At 68.4% G+C, this 25,515-nt stretch overlaps 2 protein-coding genes across 2 annotated transcripts; one reads left to right on the top strand and one right to left on the bottom strand.

The window, feature by feature from the left end:
* Window positions 1-182: 182 nt before the first annotated feature.
* LOC121077192 (DNA repair protein XRCC1) lies at window positions 183-3,345 on the top strand (the record flags this gene model as incomplete). The annotated part of the gene is given in 11 exon segments (XM_040572209.1): window positions 183-247; window positions 1,005-1,080; window positions 1,213-1,302; window positions 1,304-1,352; window positions 1,521-1,579; window positions 1,581-1,691; window positions 1,778-1,846; window positions 1,848-1,929; window positions 2,043-2,120; window positions 2,481-2,698; window positions 3,261-3,345. Coding segments are annotated over 10 exon segments (816 nt in total), but the record flags the coding sequence as incomplete, so codon positions are not given.
* Window positions 3,346-4,810: 1,465 nt separating this feature from the next.
* On the bottom strand, window positions 4,811-25,410 carry NUMA1 (nuclear mitotic apparatus protein 1). Its single transcript, XM_040534641.1, is given in 30 exon segments — window positions 4,811-5,393; window positions 5,693-5,778; window positions 5,781-5,816; window positions 5,819-5,855; window positions 5,966-6,031; window positions 6,034-6,075; window positions 6,362-6,577; window positions 6,696-6,710; window positions 6,712-6,833; window positions 6,939-7,218; window positions 7,295-7,541; window positions 7,644-7,801; window positions 7,938-8,156; window positions 8,251-8,361; window positions 8,526-8,594; window positions 9,717-9,758; window positions 10,266-13,820; window positions 14,271-14,393; window positions 14,558-14,698; window positions 14,989-15,106; window positions 15,981-16,098; window positions 16,782-16,939; window positions 17,474-17,603; window positions 18,321-18,405; window positions 18,530-18,610; window positions 18,813-18,895; window positions 19,508-19,587; window positions 20,724-20,812; window positions 21,391-21,463; window positions 25,215-25,410. Coding segments are annotated over 29 exon segments (6,585 nt in total). The 5' UTR covers window positions 21,433-21,463; window positions 25,215-25,410; the 3' UTR covers window positions 4,811-5,357.
* Between the last annotated feature and the right edge of the window lie 105 nt (window positions 25,411-25,515).

The following is a 25,515-nucleotide window of genomic DNA, read 5'->3' as shown; positions in this document are numbered from 1 at the left end:
GGACCGTCTGACATTTCCGATCCCGCGCAGTGCGCGGCCGCCCCGCGCCTCCCCCCCGCCTCCGTACGTGGGGCGGCTCACGGCAGACGCTCCCTTAGGGCCCGGCGCGGTGACGCGAGTACGGGCCGCACGCAGGACTACAAGTCCCGTCAGCCTCCGCGGCGGGGCCGGGGGGCGGGCGAGGGGCGGAGCCACGCGGTTTGGGCGGGAGAATTCGGGCGGCGGCGGCGGCGGCGGGGCCGGTGCGGGGCGGGGGGCGGCTCCTGGGGGGGAGGGGTGTGTGGCTGGGGGGGGCAAATGGGCGGGGGAAATGGGGCTGGGGGGGCAGAACGGGGGGGGGCAGTTCTGGGATGGGGCTAATGGGGCTTGGGGGGGGGGCACTGGGGGCTGAGGAGGGGGGACAGAACTGGGGGGGGGTCTCTGGGATGGGGCAATGTGGCTAGGGGGGTGGAGTGGGGGGCAGACGGGGGACAGAATGGGGGGAGGCAGCTCTGGGATAGGGCAGCTGGGGGGGGCACCGAGGGCTGGGGGGGGCCGAAAGGGGGGGGGGGTCAGGGGTTGGGGGGGCACAAGGGGGCAGGACGAGGGGGTGGCTCTGGATGGGGAAATGGGGCTGGGGGAGCACTGGGGGCTGAGGGGGGCAAGTGTGGAGGGGGGGCAGAACTGGGGGGGTTCTGGAACGGGGAAATGGGGCTGGGGGCAGAGTGTGGGGGCTGGGGGGTACGCAGGGCTGGGGGGGCACGGGGGGGACAAGACCTGGGGGGGGGGAGAGCTCTGGGATGGGGAAATGGGGGGTGGGGGGGCAGAACGGGGGGGGTGGCTCCAGGTTGGGGCAATGGGGCTGGGGGCGGCTCAGAGGGGATGGGGTGAAGGGGGGGGCCGAATGGGGGGGGGCGGCTTGGGATGGGGCACCGGGGGCTGGGGGCTGGATGGGGTCCGTGCGCGCCCCCCCAGCGCCTTTTCCTCCTTCCCCCCCCAGGCCCTCGAGGCGAGCAGAGCCCCGCGGTGTCCGGAGCCGCCCGCAGGCGCTCGCCATGGCCCCCGGTGCGCATCAGCTTCGTGGTGTCCTTCTCCTCGCAGGTCCCGGCGGGGCTGGGCGCGGGCTGGGGGGCTCGGGGCTGCCCACACGGCTCCGTGAAGCAGCGAGAACGGGTGTGGGTGCGCGTGGGGGGGGGGGGGGGGGCGCTGACGGTGCCGCGGTGCCCTCCGCAGGACCCCCGGTACCCGGTGGAGAACCTGCTGCATGGTGACGGCCGGCGGCCGTGGCTCAGCTGCCCCCAGGACCGCAGCCGGCAGCTGATGAGCGGAGCTGCGCTGGATGAGAGCCAGCGCCATCGGCTACGTGACGTCGGGTAAGGGCGGGGGGCTCGGCCCCTGGGCCCCCCCCCCGCCCCGTACCCCCAGCAGGGTCCCTGCACCTCCCCGGCTTGGAGCGGCTCCTGCTGGGCTGCGCACGAGCCCCGGGCAGGAGCAGCGGGGTGCCCCACGAGCCCTGAGCCTCCCCCCCCAAAAAAATGCAGGTAACTGCGGCTGCGCCTTCGTGCAGGTGGAGGTGGGGCGCTCCTCGTGGCCCCTCAGCCCGGCCCTACGTCCCCCTGGTGCCCAGCGTCACGCTGATGACGCCGGCCGAGTCGAGGACGGGCGAGAACCGCTGCGGGGTCCGGATGTTCAAAGAAGGTGAAGGGCGGCCCGTCAAAAAAAAAAAAAAAGGCGCGGGGGCGGAGGGGTTGGGGCTGCCCTGAAGCCCCCCTCCCCCTGTGCCCTCACCCCCCCACAGCACGATTTCCTGGTGCAGGCGGTGGGGCAGAAGTGGGACCGCCTGCGGCTCACCTGCAGCCAGCCCTTCCAGCAGGCGCGGCCAGTTCGGGCTCTCCTTCCTCCGCCTGCGCAACCCCGATCGACCCCGAGCCAGACCCGCGCCCGGCACCGGTTAGGTGCTGTCGGTGGGACCCATGTCAGGGTGGGGGTGCCGGGGCTTCCCCTTGCGGTCTGGGGGTGGGCACAAGGCTCTCGGCATCTCCCCGGCGTCGCCTTTTCCGCAGGAGGGGTGCCGAGCTCGCCGACCAGCCCCTGGCGCTGCAGCCCTGCCTTCTGCAGGACCTGTCCCCAGAGCCACGCTCGTGAGAGTACCCGGGCTGGGGTCGTGGAGTAGGGGGCTGGGGTGGGCGTGGAGCCTGGGCTGTGCTGCTGGGGCTCAGTGAGCCTGGGGTCTGCTCCCGCTGGGTGACGCTGGTCCCTAGTGCAGGCCGAGAGCCCGAGGGACCCCGCCGGGAGCAGGGGAAGGACCCGGCTCCCTGTCCACAGGACATTCTGTGATTCTGTGACCCAACCTGGGTCAGCTCTGAGCCCTCCGAGTCCCTCTCTCCCTGCGTGGCATGGCACATGGAGCCCCCGGCAGACGTCTCCCAGCCGCGGTGCCTGGCGCCCTGAGCACCCCCCGGCTGGGGAGCGGGGGCTGACCGGTGGCTGTCTGTGCCCAGGAGCTCGAGGGAGGAGGAGCAGCTCAGGAGCCGCCTGCAGCAGCTGGAGCCGGGCACCGCGTCCCACGCCTGGAGCCCGGCCCGCCTCAGCCGCCCGGCCAGGATGGTGCTGTCGGCGGCGCGGAGCCGGGCCGTGAAGCCCCGAGCCAGCAACCGGCGCCCCGGGGAGCAGCCCCAAGCTGCCGGGCTGAGGACCGGGGAGGCCCCCGCAGCACCGGGTGAGCAGGACAATCATCAAAGGCATAGCACGTGCCCCCAAAACTGCCCCGAGGGACCCCGTCCTGCCCGTGCCGGAGGATCCCATGCCGGGATCCGAAGCTCCGGGGTGATCCCGTGCCTGGGGGGGGCATCCCATGGTTTGCCTTGGCTGGGGAAGGACGCGCCACCCTCCTTGCTGGCCGAGAGAAGCGTGGCCGTGAGTCCCACTGCTCACGGGAGTCCCGGTGAGCCCTGTGCCGGGCAGGATGTCCCATCCGGGTGACCCCACGCTGCCCCACAGCAGGGCTGGCGCTCAGAGCCCTGGCTCCTCGGACCCTTGGGGGCGTTAAATCCCCTGCGATGCCCAGCCCCGTCTCCTCCTGCCCCGTGCTCCTGCAGGGACCACAACCAGGTTCCTACACTCCTGGGGGCCAGCAGAGCCTGGCACACGGCTGCGCTGTGCCCCTGCTGCTGAGCTGCTGGCTGTTCCGTGTCACGCCGGTGTTCACCTACCCGTGGGTGCTGTGTTTGTGGCCCCTGGCGCTGCAGTGGAAGGAAGGCTCACTGGCTGTTGCTCTCCAGGGTCCACGCAGGACGCCCCTGCACCCCCAAAGAGGGTCCGCAGGCAGCCGGGCAGCAGGCAGAGGGCTCACAGCCCCGCAGGCAGGTAATTAATCTCCCACACCACCCTGTTTCTCCTGCCCGAGCCCGGTGATTTTGCTGCTCTGAGCCTCCAAGCTGGCTCCTTCCCCGCACCCGAGGGTCGGCCACGCGTGGTGCGTTGCTGGATCCAGCAGCTCCCCCCCGGTTTCTGGCTGCGGCTGGTCCTTCACACTTCATGGGGGGGGGGCAGCGCACAGCACAGCGAGCCCTAAGCTTGCAGCACCTCCGCAGGGCTCTGCCGGCTCCCCCGGGGAAGCCCAGCGCAGGAGGGAGAGCCCGAGCCCGAGCCCGCGGCCGCAGCGAGGGACAGGCAAGGGCAGGCGCAGCGGAGGGGAGAGCAGCGGAGGGGAGGAGGTGGGGCTGTGCCCCATCTGCTCGGGTGAGTGCTCGGCGGAGGTGCCTTCGGCCTCAGCCCAGGGCTCCGTCCCCGGGGTCGGGGATGATGCCCTGAGGAGGGGCTCGGCGGAGGTTCGGGGACGGCCCCGTCACCTCCCCTTCCCGCAGGCTGCTTCAGCATGGCGCTCCTGCCCGCGCACGCCTCCCGCTGCGGCGAGGACGACTCCGACTCCGACGTGGAGCAGCCGTCCTCCCCCGGCGCCTGGGTGCCCTGCCCCATCTGCGAGCTCCGGTTCAGCCCGGCCGAGGTGGAGCGGCACGCCAGCACCTGCGGGGAGTGAGGGCAGGGACCACGGGTGCCCCCGACGGCTGCCGTGCAGCAGGCTCGGAGCCCCCCCCCGACCCCACAGACCCCTCGCTGTGCGGGGGGGGGGGGACCGGGGGAAGCTGCGGGTAGCGGTGGTCGTGCAGACCGACCCCCTTCAGCGGGGTCCCACCGCAGACGGAGGGAGGAGAGGAGCTGCTGGGCTCCCCGCAGCGGTGCCTGAGAGGCCGAAGCCGCGTCGGTGGGGCTGGTGGGGACGGCAGACGGGGCGCGTCCTGCCTGCCCCTCGTCTCATCAGGCTCCCCGAGACACCAGAGCAGGGCAGGAGCCGCCGGCCGAGGAGCCCCGGCAGCAGGGGGGAGAGGTCGCTTCCAGCCCGGCACCGGGGAGAATGGGGGGGGGGGGGCTCAGCTGTGCAAATGCCGTCTCAGGAGGCTCCTGCATTGAGGTTTAAGGGCAGGCTGCGAGGGGAGCTGTTGGAGAAAAAACGAGAGCTAAAAAAAAAAAACAAAAACCCCTCTGCGTCTGCTTGGGCACAACAGCGAGGCCCCGGGTGAGCGCTGCCTGGAGGGAACGCGGCACAGCAGGCGGGCACAGGCACGGTGGCAGGGAGGAGGAGGATTTCACCCATTTTTCCCTGAAAATTGGACCAGTACAACTGTGTACTGGTCCAGGACATCTGGATCCAGCCCCGGGGGGGGTGGTGAGGATGCTGCAGCTGTGCCCCCCCCCCCCAGGCACCCACCCAGCACAGCCGCACATAAAGAGCGGGCCCTGCAGCGGGGCTGGGACGCACCAAGTCTAGGACTCAGCAGGAGAAAAATACAATTTATTTACAAGTAGAAACACTTTAAAAATGTCTCCTCTTGCCCCAGGAGTGCCGGCAGGGTGAGAGCAGGCAGCAAGGAACCAGGTTCTCGCCGGGGGTGTGTGGCCCTGCCCAGCCTGGCTGTCCCCTTCCCCTCGCCCTGGTCCCCAGGGGCTCCCAAACCCCTGGCAGCTCTGCCCCAGTCTGATGCTGGCCAGCCCCCCCCCCCCCCCAGCTTCCCTCCCCAGCCCTGGGAGGGTTCAAACCCCTGTGGCAGGGCAGGATTTGGCCATGCACAGAGACTGGGGGGGCGGCCCTGGGGCAAAGCAGAGCCAGGGCAGGGGCACGGAGGTGGCCCGGGGGAGCAAACGCACCCCACACAGCTCAGCGGTGTTACTGGGGCATGCAGAGCAAGGTCGGGGGGGGGGGGCGATGGCCCCAAGCGCCCCTGGCATTGCTCCCGGTCCCGGTGCTGCTGGGCTGGCAGGGAGAGGCGAGGGGCAGCGGCTGGGTCCGGGCAGAGCTGGCAGCGCTGCGCTGGGGAACCTCAGAACTTGGTGTCCTTGAGCGTCCTGCGACTGGCCTGGAAGAGAGAGCAGAGGGTTGGGGGGGGGGGTCACCCCGGGGGGGGGTCACCCCGGGGGGGGGGCAGTGGAGGAAGCTGTGCCTGCACCCACGGCCTCGACGGCACAGCGGGGACGGCCACCCCACCCCGACGGCAGGACCCGGTCCCACTGCCCCACGGAAACGGGGCCAGGGATGAGGCCGCGCCCCACAGCCATTTTCTCTCCAGCTCACGTGCCCCATAGCAGGGGCGTGGGGTGAGCTTGTGCTTCCCCTCCCCACGCCCCGGGGGGGCTCAGGGACCCCCCCCCGGCCCACCTTGCCCTTGGGGGACTTGGCGGAGGCGATGCGGGGCGAGCGGCGCGTGGTGCCGTGGGGCGAGTTCTTGGGGGTGGCTTTGCGGCGGCCCGGCGCAGGAGGCTGTTCCCCAGCTTCTTCGGGTGTTGAGGATGCTGAACGCCATCGACTGGCGCCTCTCGGCCTGCGGGGGAGGACGTGGGGCTGTGAGGAGCTCTGGGCAGGACCGGGGGGGGGTCCCAGGGGGGTCCTGGCCCCCCTCCTCTGCTCTCCAGCCCCCACGGCCCCACTCGCCTGCTTGCTGGGTGCCTGCTGCTCGCTCCGCCGGCTGACCTGGGAGCTGCGCCGCTCGCTGCGGTCCCGGGGGTCTGGGGGCGCGGGAAGCAGCTGACGGGCTTCTTAGACTGGAAGAGAGGGGACAAGGGGGGGGACCTCAGCTGGGGGCCAGGCCCGTGGGACCACATCCCTGGGAGCAGACCACAAGGAGGGGAGCGACAGCAGCAGAGCCTGGGGGGGGCGCGCGGGGAGGCAGAAGGGCTCGGAGCTGCCCCCCCTCGTGCGCCAGCCCTGTCCCACAGGAGGCACTGGCCCCAGGGGTCCCCATGCGCAGCCATAACCAGGTCCATGGCAGCACCCCCAATTCCTCCGGCTCCTGGGGGTGCCTGCGGTGGGCCCAGGGTCTCTGCTCACCTCGGGGGTGTCGGGGCCCTGGTGGGACTCATCCGAGAGCCGCTTGCGCTGCTGCCGGGTGGTGATGCCCCTGGCCCAGCCCGCGCTCAGGGTGCTGCGGCGGGCGGCCGTGCTCTCGGCGATCTGCGCGGGCTGCATGCTGGCGCGCCGCAGCGTCTCCTTGGGGTCGCCCGTCTTCATCTCCTCGTCCGTGATGGTGCCCAGCGAGTTGGAGGGCTGAGGAGGGGGGCGATGCTGAGGGGGCTGCCCTGGGGGCCAGCCGCGCTCCAGCACCGGCCTCCAGCCACAGCGGGGACAGGGACAGGGACGGGGCAGCCCCAAACTCCCCCCTTACCCGGCTCTCCAGGGGGGTAGCAGGTCTTCAGGTGGGGTGGGCAGGCGCGGTTGCGCTGCTGCAGCTCGGCAATGCGGTTCCAGTCGTCCAGCTGCTCCGGCTCATCCTGGCACGTCCCCAGGTAGATGCTGCTCCGGCCTAAAACCGAAGCGGTGAGGGCTGGGGGGGGGGGGGGGGGGGGGGGGTGGCAAGGCGCAGCCCCCAGCCGCCCCCCCCCAGCAGCATCCCCCTGCCCCAACTCACCCAGGCTGGAGCTGCTGCCCGCCTGCGAGCGCCTCAGGGAGCTGCGCGTGGCCGGCCGGTAGCCGGGGAGGCTGAGCAGCGCCGAGTGGCCGGGGGTCTCCTGCGGGGAGGAGGTCTCGGGCTTGGCGAGGGATTCCTGCGAGGGGAAGCTGGCGAGGGAACGGGCAGAGGTGGCCGAGCGCAGCCGGCCCTTGCCCGGGGCGGCTTTTTGGGGCTGCTCCGAGCGGACGCTGCAGAAGGACGTGTCTGCGCTGAGCGGTTCCTCCGTCTTGGGCTCTTTCTGGGAGAGGAAAAAAACCCAGGGTCAGAGCCCACGGCGAGCCCCCGGGCCGCGCTGCGTCGTGCCGTGCCCTCACTTTCGTCATGGTGATGTTGATGATCTGCGTGGTGCGGCGCCGCGCCGAGCGGGTCCTGCAGCCCGAGTCGAGGGAGAGGTCGCCCAGGGAGCTGGCGCTGCCCTCCAGCTTGGACTGCGTGCGGCTGGGGATGGGCGTGAAGTAGAGGCTCTCCAGGGACTCCACCTTGCGGGGCAGCCGCTGGGACGCCCGCGACTCCGCGCTGTCTGGCACGGCCGAGGCCTCCGACTGCGAGCGGGCAGCCTTCCTGCGGGACAGGGGGGAGGACGACGCGAGGGTTTGCCACCAGGAGCCAGAGTTTGTGATGCTGGCAGCAGAACCGGGCCCTCCGAGCCGCGGAGAGCGTTACCTGGTGGAGTTGAGCGGCTGCAGCTCGTCGAGGCTGAGGTCGAGGCTGTCGGTGCTGAGGTCGGCGGGCTTTTCACGGAAGCCTTCCCGGCTCTTCAGCGTGTCCGCCGTCACCTGGAACTTGCCGAGCTCCCGCAGCTGCCGATCGGCAAACTCCACCTGGAAGAGGAGCAGTGAGAGGCAGGCCCTGCGAGGCGAGGAGGAGGAGGAGGAGGAGGAGGAGGAGGAGGAGGAGGAGGAGGAGGAGGAGGAGGAGGAGGAGGAGGAAGGCAAAGCCCCGCCGCGCTGTGCCCACCTGAGCCTCCAGGCTGCGGACCTGGCTGGTGAGGTTCCTGCAGTTCAGCTCTGACTCCTTGGCCTGCAGGACGCTCTGCTGCAGCTCCTTGGCCAGCCTCTCCGACTCCGTCCTGAGCTCCGCGTTCTCCTTCTGCAGCTGCTCCATCGCCTTCAGCTTCTCCGCCAGGTCCTGGTTCTGCTGCTTCTTTGCGTCGTAGTGAGTTTTCGCCTTCTCCATCTAGGAAGAAGCAGAAGGAAGAAAACCTGCAGCCCATCGAGCCTCCCACAGGGCAGGGCAGGGCTGGGGGTGGCGGTGCCGGCTCGCAGCCTACCTGGGCTTTGTAGTGCTCGGCTGCCTGCTCCTTCTGGGCCAGCTGCTCCTGCAGCTCGGCCACCTTCTCCTGCTGGCGGGTGGCCTCGGTCTGCAGCTCCCCTTCCAGCACCTGCTCGTGGAGAGGGAAGGCAGCGAGTCAGAGCCGCCCCCATCCCTGTGCCACCCGAGCAGCACAGCCACAGCTCTCGGGGAGCCGAAGAGGCCACCAAGAGCCACGGGGCTCACCGGAGACAGCCCGGCTCAGGGCACAGCTTCAGGTCCCTGTCGACTTACCTTAACTCGCTGCTGCTGGGTGCGGGTGGCCTTCTCGTGCTGGGTCAGCTTTTTATTCAGCTCCTCCACCTGGAAGGGCACGGATTTGTTACACCAGCCCCGGGCACAGGGCTCCCGGCCGCAAACCTCCCCCTGCCACAACCAGCCCCGGTTGTGAATTCCTCCCTCCCACGGCCCCGGTGCGCAGGACGGCTCCCAGCACCCCGCGCCCAGCACCCTGCGTGTCGGTTAGCGGACTCGAGGGAGGCAGCTTAGGGCTGCCCTATGTTAGTCCCTGCGGGGAAGAGCTTTGCTCTACAAGCACAGAGCCGCCAGGCACTAGAAGCAAACCGAGACCCCTCAGCGAGGAGGACGAGAGGAGACGGGGCGCAGCACGGCACGCGGCACCGCATCCCCCCGCGCCCTCAGCTGGAGGAACCATCTCCGCTGCCAACCGTTTGCTGCGGGATAAAGCAGCAGGAGGCCCAGCCCCGTGGGGCTGCTCCATGCCAAATTTCAGCACGGGGCTCCAAGGGGCTGTTGCCACCCCGGGCACAAGGCGTTCCCCCGAGGGACCGGGACGGCTGCCTCCAGCTCGCCCCGTGCGCAGCCAGGCTGGGCGTCCTGTGGCAGCACCGGGGGCTGGGGAAGGGGACAGGGGTGAGGATAGGGATGCTTTGTCCCTCCCACAAGCCGATGGCCCCTCTTGGCCCCACAGGCTCCTGGCCACATGTGGGGCAGGGGCTGGGGGCAGCCTCTGGAGCGGGCATCGGCCACATCTGCTCGAGCAGCAGCGGTTCCCAAGTGCTGGCTCCGAGATGGGCGCTGCTTAAAAAATAATAATAATTTAAAAAAAGGCATCTCCAGCCAAGTCTGTGTTTTGTGCAACCTCAGCGCTCTCCTCCCAGTGTCAGCCTGCCCCCCTCGGTTAAAGAGGGTGGAAAAAAAGGGGTGTTCCAGCTCGCCAGCACCTCCTCTCTGAGGACAAGGCAGCTCCGAGCTGAGGATTTGTGGGCCCCTGTTCCTACTCCCCACGGGGCGGATGCGCGAGCCCAGAGACCTGGAGCAAAGCAGCGCCTGCGGCACGCGCTCCGGGGACACCCCGCAGCAGGGTCCCCGCTGCAAACAGTTCACAAGGAGGCGGCTCTGCTGGGAAGCGGCCGGGGCCATGCACCGTCACCGTTTAAGCAGCCGGCACTTCGCATGCGTTACCTGCTTAGCTTGCTCTTTCTGAAATACCTCTAGCTGCTCCACCTGTCACGGGGCGAGCACAAAAGGCAGAAGTGAGCACATCGCGGGCGCAGGGCACGCTGCCCCTCGCGGGGCCAGACCCCCCAGCTCCCACGCCAAGCAGCCCAGGCTAAGGAGGACCCATAGGTGCGTAGGAGATCCAAGCCCTGCTGACACTTCAATTTCCTGTGTACCTCTGTGAACCTGGGCCCTAAGAAACCCCCCCAGCTTAGGAACTAAAGGGGTGGTGCGGGAGCAGAGCCCTGGCTGCGGAGGGCAGTGGCTTTTGGCGAGCAAGTTCACGGGCGACCAACGTGGCTGGAAGCCACCAGAGCCCTGCCAGTAAGTGAGGGGCAAGGCTCTGGAGGAGCTGACATGTTCCCTCAGTGGGACAGAGCTGCCCAGAGCAGCCTCACAGCCAGGAAAAGTGAGACTGAGGGGGGCCAGATGAGCCCCTTCCCCACCAGGCTCTGCCTGCACTCCCCCAACCCGCATCGGGCACCCAAGCAGGGAGGTCCGCGAGCCCCTTACCTGAGACATCAGCTTCTGCCTCTCCTCCTGGAACTTCTGCCTCTCCTCCAGCACCTTCACCTTGGCGTTCTCGTACTTATTGCTCATCGCCTCCAGCTTCTTCGCCACCTCCTCGACCTCCTGCCGGCTGCCCGCCACGAGCTTCTCCGACTCCAGCCGCAGCCGCTCCAGCTCCCGCGCGTGCTTCTCCCTCGCCTGGCCCAGCTCCGCGTCCAGCCGCTGCTGCCCGCGGCTCGAGGTCTCGCTCAGCCCCCGGTTCTCCTCGGCCAGCCTGGCGTTGGCCTGCTGCAGCCCCGCCAGCCGCTCGGCGTAGCTCGCCGCCTCCTTCTGCAGCCGCTGCAGCGCCCGCTCCTGCTCCGCCGCCCTCTCCCGCAGGGCCGGCACCTCGGCCGCCTCCAGCTTGCTCCGGGCGAGCTCTGCCTGCAGCACGCCGGCGGCTTTCGCCCTCTGCTCCAGGTCGTCGCGGTGCTTGCTCTCCAGGGAGGCTCGCTCAGCCTGCAGCTGCTGGCAGAGGTGCTTGAGCGGCACCAGCTCGCCGGCTAGCGCCTGGGCGCTGCTGAGCTCCTGCTGCAGGGAGGAGAGGAGCTGCTCCTTCTGGAAGTACTTGTCCTGGCAGACCTTCACCTCCTGCCGGAGCTCTTCCTCGCGTTCGCTTTGGCAGTGGCGGTCCCTCTTCAGGGCCTCGATGGTCAGCCGCTGCTTCTCCATCTCCTCCTGGCACCGCTGCACCTCCACCTTCATCAGCGAGCACCTCTCGGCCGCCCGCGAGGCGGCGGTGGCCATCTCCGCCTGCAGCACCCGCAGCCGCTCTTCCAGCTTCTTGCTCTTCTCCGACTCGGCCACGATCAGGCGCTTCAGCTCCTTGCTCTCCCCCTCCTTCTCGGTGACCTGCCGGTGCAGGATGGACACCTCGTGCTCCAGGCTGCCGATCAGGCTGTTCTTCCTCTCCATCTCCTGGATGCACTGGGAGATCTGCTCCTTCCAGCTCTCCTCCGACCTGCCCTTCTCCTGAGCCGAGGCGCGGAGGGACGCCAGCTCCTTCTCCACCGCGGCGATGGCGTTCCTGCTCTGGGACAGCTCTTTGCCCTTGTCCTGCAGCTCTTTCCTCAGCGTCTCCACGGCGCCGTCCTGCAGAGCTTGGGCTGATCGCGCGGCCTCCAGCAGCTTCTGCAGCTCCGAGGCCTTCTCCTTGTGCTGAGCTGCCTCCCTCCTCGAGGCCTCCAGCTCCGCTTGCTGGTGCTGGGACGCAGAGGCCCGGGCCTCGGCCGCCGCCTTCTCCAGCGCAGCGATAGTGTCCTGCTGTTCCCGGCACCTCTGCTCCAGCTTCTCCACCTCCAAACTCAGCGTCTGAGCCTCTTTCAGCTTCTCCTGGTACAGGTCTTGACTTGAGCTGGATTCCTGCTCTCTGTGGCGGATCTTCTCCTCCAAGCTTTTGAGGGACACCTCCTTTGAGTAAACAGCCTTGATGCTGTCCATCTCGGCGTCGCGGGCCCTGGCAGCCCCCAGGAAGCCCTGCAGCTCGTTGTCCATCTTGGAAGCCCGCTCCTTCACCGCCTCCACCGAGGCGAGCTCCCCCTTCAGCTTGCTGACCGTCTTCTGCAGGTCTCTCAGCTCCTCGCCCCGCGAGACGTTCTTCAGCCGCAGCTCATCCAGCTCGCCCTCCTTCTCCTCGATGAGCTCCAGGGAGCGGGCCAGCTCCTCCTGGTGCGCCGACCGCTCCACCCTCTGCTCGTTGATGGAGTTCTGCAGCTGCACCTCCAGCTCTGCCTTGCGGGCTTTCTCGGCGGCGCAGTCCGCCTTGGCTTGCTCCAGCTCCTTCTGCAGGCGCTTCGCCTCCTCGTCCCGGCGCGCCAGGTCCTGCCCGTGCTTCTGCAGCGCCTCCTCCAGCCCCGCGCTCAGCCGCGCCACCTCGCCGGCCAGCCGCTCCGCCTCGCGCTCCCGCTCCCGCAGCCTCTCGCTCTCCTGCTCCCCGCGGTGCCTGGCCGTGGCTTCGAGCTCCTTGCGCTTGAGCTTCTCCTCGGACAACTCCTTGGAGACGCCCTCGAGCGCCTCGGTCGCCCGCCGCACCTCCGCCTCCAGCTGAGCCACTCGCTCGGCCGCCGCTCGCTCAGAGGTCGCCACCTTCTCCTGCAGGGCGGAGACGTCGGCCCTCAGCTTCTGCCCCTCGCCCTCCTTCTCCTTCGCCTGCGCCCAGGCGCTGGACAAGTCGGCCTGGAGCGCGGCCAGCCGGTCCTGGTGCTCGCTGGCCAGGCGCTTCGCTTGGGCCTCCAGCTCTTCCACCTTCTCCTGCTTGGCCTGCAGCTGCTGGCAGGCCTGGCCGTGCTCCCTGCTCAGCGCCCTCATCCTCTCCTCCAGCCTCCCGCGCTCTCCTTCCTCCCCCTTGGCAGCCGAGGACGCCTCTGCCAGCTGCTGCTGCAGCACCGCCGTCTTCTCCCTGCACTCCTCGCCCAGCTGCTGCAGCTGCGCCTCCAGCGCCTGCCTCCTCGCCAGCTCCTCGTCCCTCTCCTGCAGCGCCTGGTCGCGGCGCTGCGCGAGCTGCTGCCTCTCCGACTCCAGCTCCGCTATCCTGGCCAGGTTCCCCTCCAGGCTCTCGGCCGCCCTCCTCTTCTCATCCTCCAGGATGCCCTCGGTGTTTCGCACCGACTCCTCCAGGAAGAGCAGCCGCTCCTGCAGGCGCGCGTTCTCCTTGGCCACCTTCTCCCTGTCGGCCAGCTTCTGCTGGCTCTCTTTCAGCTTGCCCTCCAGCTCTCGCAGCTGGGCTTTCAGCGCCTCAGCCGTCCCCACCTGGGCCGTGCTCTGCTGGCACTGGGCGGTGAGCTCCAGGACGCGGCCTTCCAGCTCGCGGACCTTCTGGCTCAGCTCAGCCTTCTCCTGCTGCATTTCCAGGGACGAGGCTTGGCAGGCCTCTCGGGCTTTCTCCAGGCTCTGCAGCTGGCCGCTCAGGGCTAACAGCTGCGCCTCCTTGGCCTGCTGGAAGCGCTGCAGCTCCTGCAGGGCCACGTCCCTCTCCTGGGCGGCTTTCTCGCACTCGGCGCCGAGGGCGGCCAGCTGCCTGGCTTCCCCTTCCATCTCCTGCGTGACCCGCGCCAGCTTCTCCTCGCTGTGCTTCAGGCTGCCGCTCAGCTGCTCCACGCGGCGGCTCAGCCCGGCGATGGCCTCCTGCGAGGCTTGCTCCCGGCGCTGCAGGTCCTCCGCCTGCGCCCGCTCCTGCTCCACCTGCTGCTGCAGCCTGGCCGCCTCCTGCTCCCTCTGCAGCAGGAAGCCGTTCAGCTTCTCCACCTCGGCTGTCAGCGCGTCCACCTGGGCCGTCAGGCGCGCCTCCTGCGCCCGCAGGTCCTGCTCCAGCTGCTCCTTGGCCAGGCGCAGCTCGGCGAGGGAGCTCTGGAGGCTGGCGATGAGCCCGCCGAGCTGGAGCTTCTCCTCCTCGAAGCGGCTGCGCTCGCCCTGCAGGGCTGCCTCCCGCTGGCTCTTCTCCTCCTCCAGGCGCAGGATGGAGGCCTGGAGCTCGATCACTTGGGCGGTGAGGCTGGACACCTCCTGCTTTAGCTCTTCCAGCTGGCAGAGGGAAGAGGAAGGAGGAAAAAAAGAAAACAAAAACATCCCCAGACGTTACTCAAGCGGTACCCAACAGTTTCACAAGAGCTTCATGCCAGCAGGAGCAGCCGGGCACGCTCCCTCCCTCCCTCCCTCCCTGAGCCCACCGCACCCCCACGAGCCCTGCCTTCAAACGCCTTGGGCCATTTCTGAGAGCAAACTCCTTTTTCCACCACATGGATGCAGCTCCATCCCCAGCTGCCCTGCGCTACTGGGGCTGGGGCAGCTGGCAGCAATGCGGGGAGCTGTTCCCAAACACGTGCACGGGGTGCTCAGCCCCACGGCACCCACAGACAGCACCCAGCTCTGTCCCCTCTGCCCCCTCCCCACGCCGGGGCAGGCTTTGCTGGGCACTGCTCCACAGCCAGAGGAGTTTTGGGCCCACTCTCCTTACAGGAGATCTGTCTGTACCTTCAGGATGTCGCCCATGACCTCGCCCTTCTCCTGCGTGCTGCGGTCCCCCAGCTTGGCCAGCTGGTCCTCCAGGAGGGAAATCTTCCCCTGGAGAATCTCGATCTTCTCCTCCAGGCATTTCTGGGGACAGAGACGGGTGATGGAGCCGGGCAGAAGGCAGGGCAACCAGGGGCAGTCACCGAGCTTTTTTCTGCGAGCTTTCTGACAGCCTCGTCTCGTGCTTTGTCACCAGCGTGATGGCCGCAGCCTCACTGCTGGTCGCTGGAGCAGCCCCAGAGCCTCACCTTCTCCTGCAGGGCAGCCCGCAGCTCGCCCTCCAGCTGTGCCTGCTTTTCCTGGGACTGCGTCAGGGCGGCGTTGTGCTCCTGGGAGAGCTCGTTCAGGGCGTCCTGCAGCTGCACCAGGTGGCTGGCGATCTCCCGCAGCTGCGGAGGGAAGCAGGGCCGGCAGCAGTTAGTCTGAGCTCACCCCGCACGGAAACAGCCAGGGCCATCCCAAATCCTGGGTGCTCACGGGGCTTCGTCAGCCACCCTGCATCCAAGGCACCAGATGCGGGCAACGTCCCTTAGAGACTGGGGAGGCCAAAGCCAAAATGTAGCTGGTGCCCAGTGAGCCGTGGGAAGCACAGCGAACACAGCCTTAATTTTTAAAGTTGGTGTTGCCCTTGGTCTGAGGGGTGCAGGGATACAAATCTGGGGACAGTGCTCCTCCGTACCTTGAAGGAAAGGTCCCCGTTCTCCTCGGAGAGCTGGTTGATCTTCCGATCCATCTGGCCTTTCTCGGTCTTCAGGTCCTGGCACTGCTTCAGGGCCTCGTGCAAGCGCACCAGCAGGCTGCGGGAGAGGAGAGCGTTACGGGCTGGCAGGAGCAGGACAGGTGAGGGCACCGCTGGGCTGACGCTGCTGGGTATTGCTGGGGAAGGTACCCAGTGTACTGTGTGACAGTGAGAGAGCACCGTAATAAACCCAGCCCAAAGCTGGGGCCTGGTGCTGCCAGGTAGAGCAGGGCCGGGGCAAGGGGTTGTGTTCTGCAGGGCCCTGAGCACTCTGAGCTGAAGGGAGAGGCAGCTAGCCCTCTGCAGTGTAAAACACATCAAACAAAGGATCACCCCCCCAGGCTGGAGCTGGGTGTCCTTCCCAAGCAAGCACACGACTGGAAAAGGGACAGGGCAGGGACTGGGACAGCACAGCAGGCGACTTTCAAGCCCAGTTCAGATCTGATCAAACTTGTGGGCGAGCAGCTGGGGAAGGGGAAAGGGTCAAGAGCTCCATCCACTGCCATTAGCTTCAGAGTTTCAGGCCAAAAGCAGTTCTGGGCTCACTTAGCTGCAGCCCGTCATGAGCTGGGTGGCCTGTGCTGAAGATTCCTGCACCAAACACAACGGCTGGGCTCCAGCAACGCAAACCTTTGGGAAACAGCATCCAATATCTTCCCGAAAGCTTTCAGGGACACAGAGCCTCTCCCAGAGCTGGGGAAGCCTCCGTAGGCTGTAGCCTCTTCTGGAGGGCTACATTTGGGGCAGTGTGCCCTTTTCCCATAAAGGAACTGGCTCCTGATGTGCAGAAGTGGCCGAGACCAGCAGAAAGGTATGCTCTCAGCCCTGGCTTGTGTATTACCAGGGAAAAGACGGACAGCACGGAGCCGAAGGACGTGTGAGTGCCGAGGAGTGGCCCAGCAGGCGGGCGGCAGAAGCCCCCGGGGCGTTACCTCTCGTTCTTCTCCCTCAGCTCCTCCATCTCCTTGGGCTCCAGCTGGTCGGCAGCTTGCCTCTCGTTGAGCAGAGTCAAGCGATCGATCCGGTGCTGCATCATGGTGATCTGCGCCTCTGCGGCGAGAGAAGGGAGGTGAAAACGGGCGCGTTACCATCTCCTGCTGCACGGCCCCGGCAGCAGGGCAGGAGCTCTGTCCTCCCCCCAGCTCTCAGAAAACACTGAGCGAGGACACAGGAGCCAGGCTGGCAACACCGCCATGGGGCACCAGCATAGCTCCAGGTGCCTTCTGTTGCTCAGGATATATGAGGGGACATAAGAGGGAAGGAGGAACCCGCCGTCCGTACGCGCCATGGGAAATCCCCAGCGCAGAGAGCGTTCGAGACGTGGGTGGGAAGGCTGCTACGCCTGCCAGCCTGTTCCCAGCCATTTGGCAGCAGGACCAACAGCAACCTCCAAGATCTGCCTGCTCGGAATTGTTATGACAGTGCTGGAGCTGCCTTGGCTCCCCCCAGCACTGCTCTCTGCAGCACGTTTTGTTCCAGGCTAACAGGCAAGGCTCCTTGGTGCAGCCGTGGCCCCACCGAGGCACGGCCAGCCCCAAGGTGCCCGGTCTGCTCGGGACAGCAGAAAAGCCCCAAAACCGCAGGCTGCACTCACCTGGGGTCCAGCAGGACAGACCATGCCCGAGCACAGGGTGCAGGGGGGTCAGAGCTGTTACAGCAAGTCCCAGAACCCACAGGAGGTCTCAGTCCCAGAGACCCCCCCTGCACCCCAGGACGCCCCGCCAGCTACTGACCCTTTTCCGTGATGAGCTTGCGGTTCTCTGCCAGCTCCAGCTCCAGCTCGTCCCGGTTGTCCCTCTCCACAGCCAGCTGCTTCTTCAGCCGCCTCAGCTGGAACTGGGGGGTCTGCATGACGTCCCCCACGGGCGAGGCCGGCGGGCCGGGCAGGATGCTGCGGGACCACAACGCCTCGCTCAGTTATCCGGAGGGGCAGGGAGGTGCTCCCGGTGCTCCCAGACCCGCTGCGATGCCACCACCCGAGCAGGAATCCCCCTGTCCCAGCCCAGCGCCAGCCTCTAGCCCGGGGGTACGAAGCCAGCTCCGGGACAAAGCGTCCTTCCCCTTTCCACTGCTGCCAGAGCCTGTCGCAGAGCAGTCAGCGTGCTCCAGAGGTGGAGATTTAACGTTTGCTGCCAGAATGCCAGCAGTGATGCAAGCCTGGCCCTCCTCAAGCCACCCCAGGACAGGAGGGGACCACGACCTGCTCTGGGAAGCGTCTGTGCTAGCTGCAGAGCCAAAAAATAACTGGGGTAAGAGCAGCACAGAGCAGCCTGGCCACGGCTCACAACCATACATCACAACGCCGAGCCCAAGGTGCCTGCACCAGGAGAGCACCGTGGCAAGCAGGGGCCCTTCTAGGGGTGTGTGGGTGCACCCCAAGGACACTTGTGGGTCCCATTGTCCATTCTCCCCCCCCGGTACGTACCTGTTGATGCCGGAGGAGGAGGCGACCTTCTGCAGCTCCAGGAAGCGCACCTCGCGCGCCTGCGGGTGGGGGAGCCCCGGCGAGCGCTCCTCCGAGCCGCTGCTGCACGCGCCGGGCGAGGGCTGCGGTGCTGGAACACGGGAGCGAGGGGCAGGTGAGGGGTAGGGCACGGGCTTCGTGCTCACACCGGGAGGGTTTGCAGAGGTGGAGCCTCAGCTCTGAACGCCCAGGTGACCGCAGGCTCCCTCCGGGACGGATCAGCCCCGCCAAAAAGCTGGAGCAGCCCTCACATCCCTCCTGCCCCCCTCCACCCACACAGCGGGAATGTGCCCGGCCCCCCAGCTCCGTCCCCAAGGGCCTGTTCTCAGGGGAGACGAGGCTGCGCTTTGTCCCCTTACGGGATGCTTTTGTAGCGCTCAGTGCGACAGGCAGCAGCCCGGGGCCGTGGGCTCCGAGTGGCGTTGCTGCTCTCATGGGTTGGCAGCTAGAGCAGTGCAAACGGGGGAAAAAACAGAAGTTTTTATGCTCTAGAAAAAAGCCACCTGTGCTGCTCAGATGCTAGCAGCACAGGAGCCGGGCAGCGCGCAGCACTTGCAACATCTCACCCTGCTGCAGAAGTTAGGGCCTGTCTCTGTGCCACCCTGCTGGCGTCTGGACATTGCCACAACAAAGACAAATAACCTTTCACTGTTAACAAGGCGCTGCACAGACGCCAGCTAGGAAAAACCCACGTCTGACAGCCTGCTCTCCCTGCACAAGGTTCATCTAACACCAGCCCATCGGTGCCCGCAGCACAGGCTCGTGGGGTGGGCACCGAGCTGGGCACCGCGCTGGGCACCGCGCTCACCTCTCCTCTGCAGAAACGCCTCCAGGTTCTCAGTCAGGCTCTCCTCGTTGTCCAGCACGAACTTGAGGATGTTTGCCAGCTCGACCTGCGCCAGAGGAGCCGGGGGTTAGCAGCTGCCCTGCGGCAGCTCTGGGACCGAGGGGCTGGTGCTGGCTGCGGGGGACGCGGGCAGGCGCCCACCCGGCCCCTTGCTGGCACCAGGGCAGTACCTGGGTCTGGTAGTCGAACTCGTTCCAGTCCCCAGAGCTCTTGCTGCTCATGGAGCTGTGGTACAGCAGCAGCACGGCCACCTGCAACGAGGCAGAGCATCGGGAGAGGATGCAGGCAGCACCAGCCACGTGCAGGTTTGGCCCCCAAGCCGCTCGGCACCCTGGGGCGCAGCCCCCCCATCTCGGGGCCCCCGGGACACGGCTGTCCCTTCCAGACCCCACGCTCGGTACGTGGCAGCAGGGACTCGATCCGGGACAGAGGACCCCTTAGGCACGGCGGTACCTTGGCCAACTCCAGCTCTTCTCCCTCCAGGAGCTTCTGCGCTGACACCAGGTTCTCTGTGGTCGATTTGTGCTTGCAGAGCTCTGCAACACGAAATGGGATCTCCAGTCACGCTGGGGCCCTGCCACCGACTGGGGACGAGCAGCAGAGGGAGGAGGAGGGAGACGGATCGCTGGGAACAGCTTCGTGGTGGGATACGTCACCCACCACCCCTCGGCGGGTGTCCATCACCCCCAGGCCAGGGGCTCGCTCCGAGGGGCACCGTGGATGCTCGCCCTTGGAGAAGGGGCCCAGGCAGCGAGGCACCAGTGGGGCTGCACCATGGAGCTGAGCCACCCGCGCACAGCCCCTGGTGTTACCCGTGGCTGGGTTCTTCCCCCTCGCACTCAGCCCTCTGACCACCCTCGGGATCGCTCTGTGCCTTTTGCTGCTCCACCACCAGCACCGGCCCAGCTGCTGTGCTGCGAGGTGGGACACGGCATCTCCGCGCCCAGCGCCCCTCCTGCGGTGAGTGTTCCCCTGCTGGATTTGGCCAGCAAGGACTTCCCAGATTGGATTTGGGCAGCCCTGCCTGCACCGAGCAGAGCTGGCGGTGCAGCTGGGGTCACCCGCTGCCCGTGGTGTGTGCAGGCACAGCACCGAGCCCCGGCGGAGGTGGGGACGGGGCTGCTGCGCCCCTCGGCGCAGGCTCTTACTCTGCAGAAAGCTGCGGATGAAGGCTGCTCGCTCCGGCAGGGGCTGCTCCAGGGCAGACTGCCCCTCCTCGGTCTTGTGGCTGCAAGAGAGCGCAGGCGGGCCGCGTTAGAGCTTTACGGCGAGGCTGAACAAAGGCTGCCTTCACGGAGAGGCAGCTCCTTGCAAGCAGGGGGTTTCCCGGGGCCACCTCGGTAGCGAAGCGAGCAATCCCTCACCGCGCCAGAACTGTGTGGGCGAGTGAGCCCCACGCACCTCTGCCCCCCGCCCTGGAGCCCGCGCTGGATTTAAGGGGGGAACTGAGGCTGCCCCTGCCATGGCTCTGGTCCAAGATCAGGCTTTTGCTCAGCGGCAGCCAACACAAACGGAGGCCACGTGCCTAAGACCCGCGCCAGCCCGCGCTCCGCTGGGATTGCTTCCGAACCCTCGGCTGCTCTCAGACCGCCGGACGCGGGGACTTGCAGGGGAAGGTGCAGACACGAGGATTTCCCATTCCCCGGTGCCGCGGGATCTCCCGGCCCCCTCCGACCAAAGGCAGCTCACCCTCGGGGCAGCCCCTGCGACGCCCTCCCTGCCACCACCCCCTTCCCAAGCCGCGGTCGGGTCGGGCCGGCTGCCTGCTGAGCACACCCCGGTGATCCCTGCTAATCCCAGCCGGAGCTCGGGCTGGGGAGGTTGAGCAGGTCCGGCTAAATATACCCCAGCTCCCTCCTGCCCGCCCAGCGCCCTCAGCGCCCCGCTCGGAGCAGGCTCTCGTTACACCGCGCTGCAGTTAATTATAGCAGGCAGCCTCCGAGCGGTGCTCGGCCGGGGCGCAGCCTCGCAGCCGCCCCCCCCAGCGCCTCGCCGGGTCGCTAATTAAGCGCGTGCCCCGTCCTAGCTCCAGCGCCCGCTGTGGTTTACAGCTTTTAGTCAGCCCCGCTCACAGGGGACAAGAGCAGCTCCCGGGACTGAAGTTCCTCCGTCCCTGCCCCGAGCATGGCCCCGCACCTCGTGCTGAGGAGCAGCCCCCAGGTCCCCGAGAGCCATCAGGACAGCGCCACGGGGCAGAGCTGCCGCTCCTTAAGCTGCTGCACAGACCCCGAGCTTCCTCGGGACCCCCAGGCTGAGGCTCAGGACAACTCGCCGGCTGTTTCCTCGCCCACGCAGCAGAGGAACCGCATAAGCTTCCCTTTACGGAGGAACACGCGTGCGGCCAGGAGAGCCCCCGGGACTCACATTTCGTTGATGATCTGGATGAAAACGCGGCAGTCCTGGAGCTGTGAGAGGTCCCCGAGGGGATCTGCGCACACCTTGGTGCTGTTCACCTGGGGAGGGGGACGAGACGGTGAGAAGGCAGCAGCCCGGCAGCCGCGCCACGACGCCCCCGCCTCCCCCACCAGTGGGACCAGTGCTGGTGGCACAGAGACCCCCCGCCCCTCCCAGTGCCCCGCCAGGACAAACGGAGGCAACGCCCGCACCCGATCCCTGGGCAGCCCCCATCGGGACAGGCTGGCACGCATCCCGTTCGTCACGGTGATGCTTCGCTCAGACACGGCACAGCTTTGTCCCTGTCTGTGGACGCTCTTTAAGGTCCCTTCCCACCCAAACCATTCTGTGATTTACGAGGCAGGACCCGCAGGACGTTTGTGGCCCAGCTCCTCCTGCCTTCCACGCCGGCCGTGCCCTCCCGGCCGGTTTCCAAGGCTGGACCGAGCCCTCCCAGCATTTTGGGCTGCTCAGCAGGAGCAAGCCCCCTCCTACAAACCCCACCGTGACCAGCCCCGGCGTCGAGCTGCTGATGGAGGGTCCCCAGCCCGGACGGCAGCACCCGCAGGGGCGGCAGCTGAGCCCCCCAGCACCGCCCCCACCCGCAGAGCCGCTCCGGGGCGCGGCGACGCGTTACCCAAGTGAGGAGAGCCGCGGCTCTCGTGGCGTGGAGAGGCATCTCTGCGAGGCTGCCGGATCGCTGCCCGGACCTAGGAATGCCAACGGAGGAGGAAAAAAAAAAAAAAAAAAGGCAATTAAAGGCCACACGTAGCAATTACATTCCTGTACAGCCTGCACGTGACGCCGGGCACCGGTGCCTGTTGAAGCAGGATCTGCCCTCTGCCCGACGCGCTGTGTTACCGGGGGCAGCAGCCGGCATCCTCATTTTCGGTCCGGAGAAGCAAGAAACAGCGGGGCTGGAGAAACAGCGGGGCGCTGGGCTCCCTGCCTCCCTGTCCCCGGCTGTCCCCTGCCGCGGGTCGGAGCGCCCGGAGCAGCGCTCGAGCACGAGCGTCCCCGAGGCAGGCCGGGAGGGACGCTTCCAGCCTCACGTCGCGAGGGGACGACGGCGGCGGAGGGGGCGCGGGGGGCGGGGGGAGCCGCCGGCGGCCAAGCGACAGCACAGAGCAGCAATTGTAGTCGGGTGACCTAAATTCCCCGGGGAACGCACGGCCGGGAGAGCAGCTCGGCGCCTCCGCACGGCAGCGCCCAGGTGCAGCCAGGAGCCCGGTGCCAGCCGCGGCGGTGCCCGGGCGCCCTCGGCTCCGCTCGGCGTGCTGGGGACGGGCACGAGGAGGGGAACGGCACCGGCGGCCGGGGCCGCCTGGGTCTCCTCGCTGAGATCTGGGGACGTTTGCACGGAGGCTCCGTCGTTTCCTCCTCTAGGAGCCCGCTGCTGGGGAGCGGGGAGCCTTCCCACGAACTTCCCGAGCTCGGGAGGCCAGCGAGAGGCTGCACCCGGAGCCCCGGCTCTGCCGCCGCCGCCCTCGCTGTGGCAGGATCCCAGGACCCGTCCCCGCCGCAGGCACGGGGCCGCTCCGCCTCCCGGGGGCTCCGACGAGGGAGAAACCCGGCGGCGAGTCGCGGGGCCTCTGCCAAGCACGGAGGGTCTGGCACGGGCGAGAGCCCGTCTGGGTGCCCCGGCCCTCCCGCACCTCCCAACATTTCCAGCGCCTCCTTCCGTGCCCTCCTTCCCCTTCTTCCCCCCCGCTCACCGCCAGCTTTTCAGGAGAAATTGAACATCTGGCGTGCAACACCGAGGCCTGCACAGCATCCAGGGAAGGCTGCTTTGGCTGCCAAGCCAGAACCTGCTGGTGACGGCGGTGCCACCGCCGGCACGTCCCCCGGCGCCCTCGCCCCGCGCTGTCCCCGTCCCACGGGGCCGGCCACCCGAGCCTTGCGCCACGGCCGCGCTGCCCCAGCCCCGCTCCCTGCCGCAGGAAGCCGCCTTCCAGCCCGGCCTGTCTTTCAGGTCTCGCCCCGGTGGCGTAAATCAGCCCGGTCACGGGTCACGGCTCCGTCCCCCCGGGTCCTGGGCGCTGCCTGTCCCTGCCCTCGGCAGCGGGGGCTATCTCGGCGCTGCAGCAGCCTCCTCGCTGCGGCCAGTGCTGCCCTCGTGGAGATAGCATCTATCGGGGAGCCCCAGCATCCCAGGCCGGCTCCGGCTCCCTCTAGGAAACCCAAGTCTCAGCGTCAGAGAAAAATGGCACGGCTCAGAGCTGGGAAGCTATCCGCGCTCGGGGAGAGGCCGGCACAGCGCCCGGAGGCACGGCTGTCCCGGAGACGGGGAGAGCAGAGCTTCTGTAGGTGTAACGGGGAAGGAAAAAGGGGAAAAAAAACACACAAAACGAGCAAACCCACCGGGCTGGTGGGGCTCAGAGCCAGCCCTGCCTTCGGGACGGTGCCAAGGTCCTGCGGGTTGCTGCCCGGCCCGCTGCGAGCTCCCCGAGCACCGTCGTCCTCCCCGCTCCTGCCGGGGCGCGCCGGCGCCGGCAGCACGCGGGCTCTGCTCTCCCCGTCCCCGTCCCCGTGTCCCCGGGCTGGCAGCACCCTGCTGCGGTGCCAGGACCCCGGGGCCATGCTGGCAGCCCCCAGGTGTCCCCGCCGGGCTCCCTGCTCCCCACGGAGCCCGCTGCTCCCCAGGCGAGCGGCAAGGCCGAGGCTCGGCTGGGCAGGATCCGACCTCGGGACGCCCGTCTCTCGTTTCACATCAGGAATTCCTCCGCTGTGCCCTGCCCTGAGCTCCTTGCCGGACGCGGGGAGGGCACAGGGCTGCCCCCGGTCCCGTGGGACGGCAGCAGGGGCTGGAAGGAGCGCGGGGAGGCCGCCAGCCGGGACGTCCCCGCGGCTGTGGCGGTGCCGACGTGCGGAGGGCCGGCGGCAGGGACGCGGGAGCGCTGCCAGCTCCCCCCGCGGCGACCTTTGCCTCTGCCACGGGGTGCCGGTGGGGGCTGAGCAGGGCCAGAAATAACCCAAAAAAAACCCACCTGGGGAGGGGTCCCCGATATCGGAGCCTGGAAGGAGGGACAGGGCGAGCGGCTGTGCCCGGGCAGCACGGCGCCTGGTGCTCCAGGGCCCTCTCCATGCCCCGGTTCTTCACCACCGCCGTGTCCCTCCCGGTGCTGCACTGGGGCTGCTGCCCCAGGGACGCTCCCTATCGCACCCTGACCCCTCACCAGCTGGTCCAGAGGCTCATCCAGGCACCAAATCCCCGCAGAAATCCGCAGGATAACGCCGCCGGGAGCCCAGATCCAGCCCCGACCATCCCCGGAAGCTTCGGCCGCCGCTGATATTTTAAGGCAGCCCAGGCGCCGCGGCTCGGGCTGCTCGGAGACACGAAGCACCTGCAGCCTGCCCGGGCTTGGCCGGAGCTCCGGGCGCTGGGGAGGAAGGAGCCCCCCCGGCTCCAGGCGCAGGAGTTGGGCTAAAAACAGCTCGTCCCCGCGGCTGAGGCACGCACCTCCCCTGCGCACGGACGGACGGACAGCGGGGGCACTTTTTGGAGGCTTTCTCCATCCCGGCAGCCCCGGGGAGCATCAGCACTCCCGGGGCAGGATCTGGCCCCGGCACCATCCAAAATTCCTCTTGCCGAGCGCGAACGCAGCCCCCGAGCCGCTCACCCCCCAGCTCCAGCATTCCGGGAGCGGGGCGGCTCTGCGGGCACGGCTGCCGGGGCTCTTCCACCCTTGACCCCCTTCCTCGACCCCCTTCCCCCTCTCGACCCCTCCGACGGCAGCACAGAGCCCCCCGTGAACGCGGACCCGCTGCAGGAAGACGTCGGGCTCCGCATGAAGGCAGCCGGGGGGGGGGAACGACCGCGGGGCTGAGCAGCGCGAACGCGAAGGCTGCACGGCTCCTTCCCTGCCCCGGGGACCAGACGGGGGAAACCCAAGGGGCTGGGGGTGCTGAGCCCCGGCGGGGGCACGGGGACGTCCCCATGGCGTCGTCCCCTGCTGTCCCCCCCCCCAGCGCCCGCTCCAGTCAAAACACGGCGTTACGCAAGCGGGCGCCTTCCTCCGGGCTTCGCAGCGAGCCAAGGAGCCGCGCGCGTAGGGCCGGGGAGGGGGGGCGGACGCGCACCCTGAGCCCCCCGCCCCACAGAAAGTGCTTGGTGTCGCCCCCAGCCCCACACCGGACGGCCCCACGGACACGGGGGGCTGGTGCCCGGGGCTGGCAGCGGGGGGGGGCACGCGGGCAGAGCCGCCCCGTGCAGGCGGCCGAGCTCCCGGATGTTGGCGAGCGCAACTTGGCCGCGCGCCCCAGCCCCGCGTTCGCACCTCGGGGACGCGGCGGTGCCGAGGGCGGGGGTCCAGGGGGGGGCTGCACCGGGCCGGGAGCCACGGGCTGCCCCCCGCCACCGCCTCCTCCTCCTCCTCCTCTTCCTCCTCCTCCTCCTTGCCCCCCCCCAGCCCCGTTCGGAACAACCACGGAAGCCGGACAAAGTCTTTGTTCGGGCCTTACCGGAGCGCTACGGCCGCCACCCGTGCCTCGTCGTCACTCCGCCATCCGTGTGCGCCCCCCCCCAACCCCTCTGAGGCCGGGGCGGCGAGCGGCCCTGCACAAAAGAAAAAGTTGTGTTGGGTTTCGGCCGGGGCTGGCAGGAGATGGTTCCCCTTCCTGGCCCGCGGCCACCCCACGTCACGGCAGGGCTGCGCTCGTTAAAGGCGCACGGCACAAAAAGCCGCCGGCTCCGTGCGGGGAGGGAAGGGGGCAAAGGAAGCCCCCCGCCTATCGGGGGCCTCCCCGTGGGGCCGTGGGATGG

The sequence above is a fragment of the Cygnus olor genome, chromosome 1, assembly GCF_009769625.2.
Source record: "Cygnus olor isolate bCygOlo1 chromosome 1, bCygOlo1.pri.v2, whole genome shotgun sequence".
Lineage (NCBI taxonomy): Eukaryota > Metazoa > Chordata > Aves > Anseriformes > Anatidae > Cygnus > Cygnus olor.
Note: the sequence above shows the minus strand (reverse complement) of the source record. Positions and strands in the feature narration are given on the sequence as shown.